Below are 11,444 nucleotides of genomic sequence, written 5' to 3' on the forward strand. Positions count from 1 at the left end.
TTGAATAATTTCTGATAGATGAAATCTTTTTGTTAATTTGTGCGTTAAATATTTTGGTAATCGCCACATTTTATGCGCCACGATTTTTTACTCTTAATTGTTTATCATTTAAAATTATCAACGGTCATCGTAATATTTTTGGTGAATGGAGTCAAATTATTAATGAATCGATTAATATTTATAAAGTGTGTGGCAGTATTAGACGTATCACGTTATTTAATGTTTCCATAAAGGGAGAGCCAGGAGAAGAGGGAAATCGCGGTCCACCTGGTAGACAGGGAGCTGAGGGAGAACCTGGACGATACATTCCAGAACTTGATGAGATAATTGCCGGAAATATCGGGATCCAAGGAGATCTTGGTCAGTATACATTCAATATATAGATATTATTTTCTCTTTCACGCAAATATTTGAATATTTATTTATTATCCATGTCAGTACATATTAATAGGTAATTACTATTATATCTTTAACAAATAAAAAATTAATATTGATATTACATGCACATAATATTAAAAAAAGAAACCACTGGAAGTTACTTATGCTTAGAAAAAAACATTTAAAATTTTTGTTTTTTTACAGGCCCGCCTGGTGATCCAGGCGAATCGGGAATACCGGGTCTGCAAGGAAAAGTCGGATTTATAGGACCGCCAGGACCACCAGGGCCTCCGGGTACTCCTGGTCTGGCGGGAGCGAAGGGCTCATCCATAAAAGGAGAACAAGGAGATGATGGTACATTTATATATTGCTTTCTATATCGATAATTAATCATCTTATACGGAATGTCATAAATAATAATTAACGATTTATGAATTATTTCAGGCTTACCAGGACCTATGGGACCTCAAGGATCTTCCGGATTACCCGGTTTTCCCGGAATTCTAGGGGCCAAAGGATTCCCGGGGGTAACGATAACTGGACCGTCGGGACCAGACGGTCAACCAGGTCTTCCAGGATTGTCGGGCCCATTTGGCGATCGCGGTGATCCTGGTCCTCCAGGTAAAATAACAATTTATTTTAATCGAAAAAGTATTAAAATTCTACAGTCATCAAATAGATTTATATTTTATACTCTGATTGTAAGAAATCTATTCAAAATTTATGAGAATGAATAGAATATGCAAAATGAACTTTATTTATTTTATTTATACATTATTGTGAAGTCTATTTATTATTCTAATGTTATAATTTTATCGTAAGTATTTTATAGTAAATGTTTTTGTTAATAACAAATAATTATAATTGCTAAACAGGAGAGAAAGGTTTTCCTGGGAAAGGAATAAGAATTCGTGGGCCAGACGGAGAACGGGGTCTACCCGGAATACCTGGTATTGCTGGTCCCGACGGCTGGCCTGGCTTTGCTGGCTCTAAGGGTACCAAGGGTATTCACGGAGACGATTGCGGCGTATGTGCCCCAGGTAAAAATTAATTACAACTTATAATAAAGAACACTTAGAAAGAGACATTTGAACGGTGAATTAAGGTATCCCCGTTTTGTTTTAATCATTGCACAGGTCTGCCCGGGGACAAAGGAGAACGCGGTGAGTCTGGTTTGGACGGATATCCTGGAGCTTCGGGATTCCCTGGTCTACCCGGTCCACGAGGATTCAAGGGAATACAAGGAAAGCGAGGTCCGCAAGGACCGGCGGGGCTTGAAGGTGATAACGGAAGACCCGGTATGGCGGGAGTTGAAGGACCCAAAGGAGAACAGGGAAGGATATTTTTCCCGCCTGGCGAGAAAGTCGTGAGTCCGCCGGGCGATATCGGTGAGAAAGGCATGCCTGGGCCTGAGGGTATCAGAGGTATACGAGGACAACCGGGGCCCATTGGTGACACAGGCGTACCGGGACCAAAAGGAGACAAGGTATTATACTTTTTCTTTTACTTTTATAGACGTAATTATTTTTACACAATAAAATTTATTAAACATTTGATAGAATATAATAATTTCGTTGATTATAAGATTTTTCAATCCCACATTTATAACTGCTTAATTATTATTTTTAAAAATTTGATTTTTATTCCTTCTAATCTGAATATTTTTCAATCTCTAGGGTGAACATGGTCTTCCTGGATTGTCGGGAAGAGACGGCTCGCCAGGATGGGATGGCATTCCTGGCGAGAAAGGTGAGGACGCCTCGATACCAATTGAGTTTTTGCGTGGAGATCCAGGATATCCGGGACAGCCGGGAATCAAAGGAATTCAAGGAGATAAGGGTAACAAAGGAGAACCTGGTACATCCGCGGAATACATCACAGATGTACAGGGTGAGAAGGGTTACAAAGGTGTCAGAGGAGAGCCCGGTACGTTAACTTAAAAATTTCTTAAATATATGTATGTTAAATAAAAATCTGTAAAAAAAATTATCTCTTTAAAATGTAATATTAATAAAAATTTTAGAATATAAATATTAATAAAACCTTTTAATAAAAAGATCGAATAAGTATGAGATAACATTATTTGAATTCTTAGTTGGCTATTGATGGTCTAAAAAAGTTTTTCTTTTGAAAAATGTATAAATTATAATATAATTATACAAATTATATAATTTATATTTATTTTTATTATATATAATTATATATATAACACTCTTATATAATTATATTATAATTTGCAGAAACATAAAATTTGGTATTTTGACCGCAAAGAAATTTAAAAATGAGACTAACTAATTTCGATATTCTCGTAGGTGAATTTGGTTTCAAAGGTTTCCAAGGACGTTCTGGCGACGAAGGTCTACCAGGATTGCCTGGTGAACCTGGTTCTCCAGGACTTTCGCTTCAAGGTGCTCTCGGTTTGAAAGGATATCCTGGCATGCCAGGAGACCAGGGACCTCGAGGCACATCAGGCTCACCTGGATCGCAGGGGCCAGTAGGTTTCCCGGTAAGTAAACTGAATGCGAATAATTTCTATTTTGACAGTTTAATTAAATAAAAATTGATTTTAATTGTTATATTAGTCATTAAATTCTTATTCACATAAGGGAAATGACGCATGCGATTGCTTATTACAGGGTCGCGTCGGCAACAAAGGCGAACGAGGAGATCCGGGCTCAAACTTAACATATGGCGAAATTGGAGAACGCGGATGGTACGGTCCAAAGGGTGACATCGGTGATCCTGGTCCACAAGGATTGCCCGGCCGACCGGGAGAAGACGGTCTGAAAGGCGTCAAAGGAGCTAAAGGAGCGTTCGGTTACGAAGGATTGCCTGGACTTCAAGTGAGTATAATCTTATTCATGGATTTCTATGAAAATCGCTTTGAGTTAGTTAACGTCTGTGAAAAAATAATTTTTTTATAAAAATATCTACGAATGATTTATATTAAAGCAATAAATTTGGTGGATTTAGGGAGCCAAAGGTCAACGTGGAGACAGTATACAAGGTGATCGCGGATTTCCGGGAATACCTGGCCAGCCTGGAATGCCCGGAAGAATCGGAGACGTCGGAAGCCGCGGTAAGTATATACCGAAAACTAATAACGCTTACATTTTAAAACGAGCATGTCATTCTGTAAAGGTGTATTAATCGGATCGGAAATTAAATCGACTTTCATCTTTTAATCCGATTCATCGCTCTAGACATTATTCTATGTTTACATAATGATTCGGCCATTTTGGATAAGCTGTTCTTCGCGCCGTAGCATCAATCTTTAATCTTCGTTTTAGAAATAAGAAAAAAGATTAATGGTAAATATGTTTTCAGGCCCTGACGGTCCTTCCGGCTTCGACGGAATGAAGGGCTTGAAAGGAGAAATCGGTTTTATCGGACGACGTGGTGACGACGGCGACGCGGGACCTCAGGGATACCAAGGGATGCACGGTAGGCAAGGACTACCGGGTGCTCCAGGAGAAAAGGGAGACGTCGCCGAGAGTGGCGATCCGGGACCACGCGGTTGGCCCGGTTTCGACGGTATAGACGGAGTATCCGGTCCTAAAGGAGAGATCGGAGACGCGGGAGTCCCCGGTTTACCGGGAGTGACAGGGCCACCTGGATTCAAAGGTATCACCGGTGATGCCGGTCTCGAAGGATTAGCGGGGATCCCTGGCGAAAACTCCTTCAGCGGTCCTCAAGGTGACGTGGGTGAACCTGGTTTTATGGGAGAACTCGGGCCGCCCGGTCTGGCTGGATTCGACGGACGGCCCGGTTTACCGGGAGAACCGGGATTGTCCACTGACGGTTTCAATGGCCTGCCAGGGCAGAAAGGTGAACCCGGATTGGACGGATACCCTGGTGTCGGGGGACCAAAAGTAAGTGCATCTTATTTTTATCAAGAAATTGCTTTTGGAATAAAATACTTATTTTTCAGATGTACAAAAGACAACGTATTATATGATATTTTAATTTTCTTGTGATTTAATAGGGAGAAATTGGTGACATGGGTCCTGATGGATTAAAAGGCGAACGAGGTGAGCAAGGTTTCCCGGGGAGACCAGGCGTGCCCGGAATAGCCGGTAGATACGGTGTAAAAGGTGAAAGAGGCCCAATTGGACCATCCGGATTTGACGGTTTGAAAGGAAAGCCCGGTCTCGACGGTGATCCGGGCATAATGGGCAGACCAGGTAAATATGATAAATCAGCATTCATTCGTCTTTATTTAATTTAATTGCACATCTTGATACCTTTGTATTGTATGTGTAATCGACGTTTAATTTCTTTCTTCGATTTATATCTTTTAATATTTAATAAAATTATACATTGCAGACTTTCGTAGTTTATAATGAAAGGAAATAAAATGTTGCATCAGTATTTCGTTAACAAATTACAAATAATTGCAATACATTTTGCGTCAGGAATGCCGGGTGAGCCAGGTGTGAGGGGAACCCCGGGTATTATGGGTGCTCCCGGACCGAAGGGCTACGTAGGCGAACCTGGTTTACCATCTTACGCGTTCGCGATGAAGGGTGATTTTGGTAATCGTGGCCATGATGGTTTCGCCGGTATGAAAGGACAATCAGGTGAACCAGGATATCACGGCGTGGGCGGTCGTAAGGTAAATGATCGAATGACATCTGATTTGGATATTTCAATTCTTCAACTTCGGATGAAATTACTTATTCGTCGCATTACAGGGTCAAATAGGAGACAAAGGATATCCGGGTCCGGTCGGTTTCCAAGGATTACCCGGTTTCCCTGGTCTGCCGGGTGATCAAGGACCTCGCGGAGCTCCAGGTATGTATAAAAATATACAATAATCAATATAAGATGTTTAATTGCAAACTCTTGCAGTATGGTATGAACTTATTGAAATTGCTTGTGTACACATAGTTCCTTATTTTTCTTTAATATTTACAGTTTTTAATCTTTGCATTTAATATGTTCTTAGAAATTATCATACCACTCTTTCACAAAGTTTTTTAATTAATAGTCGGAATATACGATGAATCTTTTTAATAATTGTTCGTAATTTAAGAAATAGTTTTACGTTTTATTAATGTTATGATATAAATTTTATCAATAAAAATCTAAAAATATCTTCTTTCTGTTTTAATCTAGATATCTGAAGACTTTTATCTCAGTTAATATTAAATTCTTATTTGTTTGCCATAGGATTATCTGGTGAATTCGCTGAACCTGGTGAGCCTGGTCGCTCTGGTCTCGATGGTAGGCCTGGTATTCCAGGACGTCCAGGACAAAAGGGAGCTCCTGGTGAATATGGCCCGAACGGACCTAAAGGAATCTCTGGCGATATAGGCCACAGCCTTCGCGGTCATAAAGGAATAGTCGGAGAACCAGGTAACAACCGTTATTATATTTAATCAATTTCTCTTTAAAATTAATTAAATGATAATAGAACAAAATAAAACAATTAACATTAATTAATTTTTATTATTGCACGTTTTGATCAGGTCTGCGAGGATTCGTCGGCCAACCGGGTATGCCAGGTTTGGAAGGATTGCAAGGCTTTCCCGGAGCACCTGGGCCGAAAGGTTACCGCGGAGAACCAGGAATATCTGCGGGCAGTAAGCAAGGACAACCCGGCGAACCTGGATTGCCCGGATTTGATGGTCGAGTTGGACCGAAGGGACTGAAAGGTGACTCTGGTCTGGCTGGCTTTGACGGATTGCCAGGACCGAAAGGAGAAAGGGGAGATACCGGTGAACCTGGTCTACGTGGGCTGCCTGGTCCTGAAGGACCACAGGTGAGATTCTCGAATTATAATTCTCGGCAATTACGGTATCGGCAATTTAAGTATTACATCCGTTGATTTATTTGCTTCTTCTTACGTTTTTATTTTTAATATTAGAAATCTCCTTACAGATTTTCTTTAAATTTCATTATAACAAAACAACGGTTTACATTGTCGAAACATAAAATTAAGGAACAAGAATAAAGCGAATAGAAGTTACCTTAAATATACTTTGCTCGTGATAGGGACCGAAAGGAGACCCTGGCATAAATCCTTTCCCGCCATTCCCGAGACGAGGACTCCCCGGTGATACAGGAGTGTCCGGATTACCAGGTGTTATATATATTTTATTTTATACAAATAAAACCGAAGCTGCACACACACTCACACACACACACACACACACACACACACACACACACACACACACACACACACACACACACACCACACACACACACACACACACACACACACACACACACACACACACACACACACACACACACACACACACACACACACACACACATATATAAACATATATATTTTATTGAATGGAAATATAATACCGCATGAATACGCAGGTTTCCCTGGACTGCAGGGAATGATGGGTGAGCCTGGCAAGGACGGCTTACCGGGACGACAGGGTGAAACAGGTATGATTGGAATTTCTGGACCGCAAGGACCGGATGGTAAAGATGGACCTCCCGGATATCAAGGACCTCCCGGAGCAACCGGACGACAAGGACAATCAGGTATAACCATACGTATTTTATATTAATTGTCAACACGATAATTTTCATTCTCAAATTGAAACGATATATTGTTACGACATATTTATATCAATTGTTTTGACCATGCATTAAATTGGGAAACAATTTCTCTCGTAGGTTTCCGTGGCGCTCCTGGAATACCTGCGGCAAATGGAATTGGTCCGAGAGACAGAGGATTCTACTTTGCTCGTCACTCGCAAACCGAGATGATACCGACCTGTCCAAGGAATACCGTGAAAATCTGGGAAGGATTTTCGCTGTTACATACGATGGGTAATGGACGATCCTACGCACAGGATCTTGGTAAATAATATTAATATATTTTCTATATAGATGATGTATTGAGAAATTCAATAAGTTGCTAACACCTTATAGATATTTTCTAAAATAAAAATAATATGACATCTTTTATATAAATATTGTTATTTATAAAATACAACAAAATTTTAATGTAAATATTAATGGAAAGAATCTTAATGCAAAATAAGCAATTGTTAAAACTTCATATTACGAAGATATACACATAATTTGAATAATATCTCTAACAAAAGTGTAATGCAATTTATAAAAAATAGACTATATTGCAAATAAATGACAATTCACAGGCGCTGCTGGCAGTTGCATTAAGAAGTTCTCCACTATGCCCTTCCTGTTCTGCAATCTGAACAACGTGTGCGATTATGCCAATCGTAACGACTACAGTTACTGGCTCAGCACAACCGAGCCTATGCCGATGATGATGACACCAATACCAGCTCCGGAAGTTGGTAGATACATATCGAGATGTTCCGTGTGCGAAGCGCCGACTAGGGTAATAGCTGTTCACAGTCAATCCATGGCAATACCCGAGTGTCCGGGTGGCTGGGAGGAAATCTGGGTTGGATACAGTTTCCTCATGGTGAGATCGATTGTTAAACATTATACTGATCTCGATACAGATTCAATTACATTTCAATAAAAAGTGAAATAATTTGACCAATATTAAAGATCATTTCAATGTGTATTAGCTAATTCATGCATTTTTAAAAACAGATTTTATCAGGATTTAATGCGATTTATTATATTTTTTAAAATTGCAAAAAATACACATTCTTATTTAGTTTCGTTATTAAAATTAATTGGTGTCCTTTAGATTATTAGAAACAACCTCCTTATTTAGATCTTTTACTTATTAACAATAACTATGCAAGTTTTACAAGAAACAAATATCAAATTGCTGCTTACCAAAATTATATAATATTAAATTATTGTCAGCTGTAAGTATAACTGGTATAACATATTTAATTACGCCTTACAAAATTACAGCATAGAGATGCAGGCGCGGACGGTGGCGGCCAGTCTCTAGTCTCGCCCGGCTCCTGCTTGGAGGAGTTCCGCGTTAGGCCGTTTATCGAGTGCCGCGGCCTCGGCTCTTGCAACTACTTCGCCACGGCGACATCGTACTGGCTGGCGACCATTCACGACGAAGACATGTTCCGCAAGCCGCTGCAGCAGACGCTCAAAGCCGACCATACGTCCCGAGTGAGTCGATGCGCCGTATGCCTCCGTCGACGGGTCACCGAGGTCCTGAAACCCTTCACGTCCAACAACGAGCGAGCCCCCAATAATTGGGGCGTTGCTCCGCCGGCACCGCCACCGCCACCCCGCAATCTACCCGACTACGAGTCCTCCAGGGTACCGCCCAGCCGGGGAAGATATCCCAACAGAGAGAGACAACGCGTACCCTATCAGTACCGCAGGAGAGGCCGCGTGCGCGGCAAACAGTGGGAACGATCGACGGAGTCTCCCAACAATTTATAGGCGCAACAGAAATCGCGCACACATCCAGAACAAGCGGCATCAGTGACGTGCAAGGGCGCAGCGAGCCTATGTATATAAAGAAACAAGAAAAACTCTTTTTTTTCCATTAGTTAAGTTATATCGGCCGGGCGCCCTTTAGTTCGTGGACCCTCCAAGTCGGATAGAAACGCGGATGAACGCTCATGAACCGCACGGAAAGGGGCTCGAGATAACACGCTGACAACACATAGGTCTGGAGAATGTCGTAAAGGGACGTTCTTCAAATATCTTCCGGTCTATTATGCTCTGTTTGAAAAAGAAATCGTATATATAAACGTATCCCTTTTAAGTCGCGCACCATATTGAAGTATTGGATAAACCCAATTGAGTACGGTACTTTGATAAAACTTCTCAATTTATCGGTGTATCCTCTCCCGGAGGTTACAACAGAATAAAAGGAGAGTTACTTGTCGAAGTGGGTGCTGTTGAATCAAGACCTGGATTGCTGCTTATCTAAAAATCCTTATCTCGGACCCTTGTGTCGTTCCTGGGAACTTGTCCCGCTGTTATTCGTTCCCATCCTGTGCAGGAGGGTCTACGACCCGCTCCCGGCCCCATCTCGTCTCTTCCTGCGCGCCCGATAAAAAGCGCCGTCGGCTGCCGTGAGAAGTCATATATAACTGCCTTATGCCAAATAGAAAAAAAACCGCGTCCGGCCATCGCAAAACTGCCAATAACGTCGCGGTCGCCGATGCGATTTACGAGAAATTCACACTACGATAATTAAATTAACGTTATGTATATTGTACCGCTGTCGTAACTATTACCTATATATCTCGCATTGAATAAAGATACTTTTATATAAGCTAATCAACGCCTTTCCAGAACGTTTATCTCCCTTCCCGTAAAGATCTCGATGAGTTACAAATTTCACGACGCGAGAATAAACAATAATAGATTAATAAAACGCTGCTACGTGTAATAGTTAATTGACTTATAGCTTGAAATTTTGTCCGTTTGATAGAAGTGAAGAAGATCGAGCCTCATCGTTTTATTTGTAGTATTTTATATTTGACAATTTATTTCTTATCGTCGTCTACAAAATAACACGCAAAAGGAAATCATTTGAAAGATATAAAACAATATATTATTTTCTTAAATAAATAAATTTCGATTTTAATAAAAGTAATTCCTGCTTTTCGGTAAACAAAAAAGATAAGAGTATATATCTTGCGTTGATTTTAAGCTACATTTAAAAATAATATCACGCTAAGCTCTTGAGCGAAGGCAGATCTGGAAGCGATATAAATGAGGATAAAATCGGGGGAAAAAAGGAGAATGTGTCAGGGGAAAAACGCTTTACGTGTTACGCGGAACGCATAAAAGAACCAAACTAAATGAAGCAAGAACACTGAAATCATTTGACAGTTTAATAAAAGGCGAACGGGCCTTCCAGGACACGCGAAGTTCACATACAAGCTCGTCGTACGAAATGAACGTACACGGTGAGAGATCGATATTATATTTATATTTATAAAATTATTCATCATTAGAAAGCACATATGATCTATCTATATGACGTAATTTGCTACGCACACCCGCGTACGAGCGTGCCTACGAACAACGCACGCCTCCACACGCACACACACACACACGCACGCATACATACCGCACGCCTAACACCACGACGCTTCCATCTCGCACCCTGACATAAGCACGCACACGCGCGGACATACACAAACATGTACGTGCGTACTAATCTCGTTCCTTTTTTCTCTTTCTTTCTCTCTCACGCTCTTTCTCTCTTTCACCCTCTTTTTCTCTCACTGTCTCTCTCGTACGCGTAATATACGTATCCGCGTTCACAGGCGAGTACATGCCTATGTATGTACGTGTACATATTCAGAGTACCTCACGGTTGTGTTTTTTTCTCTTTTTCTTTTACGGAGATTACAACTTTGTAACTGCTTTCGATTGGAAGAAAAAGCAACAGGGGACGAGCAGGCCAAGTATTTAATGTCATCACAGTATCAACATCTCATCGTTATCATCCTTATCATCATTACCATCATCATTATCATTACCGTCGTCGTCGTCGTACATGTTTCCCTCGCGCCACGGACAAAACCGTATTTCACGCTGTACAAAATATCAAGAAACAACGAAAGCAAAACAACGACGCACGTGTAAGTGACTATCAATTTTTTCACTAGACACACTCAACGAACAAATCCGATACCTTTATTATATCACGAAATGACTCGAAATACTAAACGATACGATACAAGCTAAATTTCGTCAAATAATTTAAAAAAAAAATTCGAAACACGCGAATTCCTTTTCCCTTCGATAAAAAAAGACTTTCGAAATTTAAAATTTAAAAAAAACAGAAGACGGACGCATAACAAATATAAATATAATACACGCCAAATAACACTAGAATTGCCACGAGCGCATCCGTCCGAATCACATTTGCAAATCACGGTCGAAACGAAACGGAAAAGAGAGACGGCGAATTGTTTACAAGATTCCGTCGATGCAAAAGAAAACTCGCCGACGTCGTTCCATTCGCGTATACCCCCCCCCCTCCCCCTTCCCCCCGAGAGTACATCGTTATCGTCACACGCATCCAAAAACCTCTAGTAGCGATTTCTTCCAACTTTTCGTAAGTGGTGAACTTCCTGGAAAAATAAGACACTTGCGTGAGATTTCTTTCATATGTATGTGTACACGCGTATACACACACATACGCGCGCGCG

At 40.8% G+C, this 11,444-nt stretch overlaps 1 protein-coding gene across 2 annotated transcripts in view; it reads left to right on the forward strand.

Moving 5' to 3' along the window:
• Positions 1–9,555, forward strand: part of LOC139776243 (uncharacterized) — a 59,011-nt gene extending 49,456 nt beyond the window's left edge. For both annotated transcript variants that reach the window (XM_071712786.1, XM_071712785.1), the window contains exons 8-27: positions 234–360; positions 583–732; positions 823–999; positions 1,254–1,418; positions 1,515–1,864; positions 2,055–2,304; positions 2,691–2,884; positions 3,015–3,221; positions 3,352–3,457; positions 3,706–4,250; positions 4,364–4,562; positions 4,794–4,993; positions 5,073–5,172; positions 5,551–5,736; positions 5,850–6,142; positions 6,376–6,463; positions 6,718–6,888; positions 7,024–7,209; positions 7,512–7,804; positions 8,212–9,555. In XM_071712786.1, coding sequence (XP_071568887.1) covers positions 234–360; positions 583–732; positions 823–999; positions 1,254–1,418; positions 1,515–1,864; positions 2,055–2,304; positions 2,691–2,884; positions 3,015–3,221; positions 3,352–3,457; positions 3,706–4,250; positions 4,364–4,562; positions 4,794–4,993; positions 5,073–5,172; positions 5,551–5,736; positions 5,850–6,142; positions 6,376–6,463; positions 6,718–6,888; positions 7,024–7,209; positions 7,512–7,804; positions 8,212–8,706 — 4,482 coding nt within the window. In that variant the 3' untranslated portion in view covers positions 8,707–9,555. The remainder of the gene's footprint in view (positions 1–233; positions 361–582; positions 733–822; positions 1,000–1,253; positions 1,419–1,514; positions 1,865–2,054; positions 2,305–2,690; positions 2,885–3,014; positions 3,222–3,351; positions 3,458–3,705; positions 4,251–4,363; positions 4,563–4,793; positions 4,994–5,072; positions 5,173–5,550; positions 5,737–5,849; positions 6,143–6,375; positions 6,464–6,717; positions 6,889–7,023; positions 7,210–7,511; positions 7,805–8,211) is intronic.
• The last annotated feature ends 1,889 nt before the right edge of the window (positions 9,556–11,444 follow it).

Source organism: Temnothorax nylanderi, unplaced genomic scaffold (genome assembly GCF_030848795.1).
Source record: "Temnothorax nylanderi isolate EJ_2023f unplaced genomic scaffold, tnyl_v1.0 TNYL_tig0115_pilon, whole genome shotgun sequence".
Taxonomy (NCBI): Eukaryota; Metazoa; Arthropoda; class Insecta; order Hymenoptera; family Formicidae; genus Temnothorax; species Temnothorax nylanderi.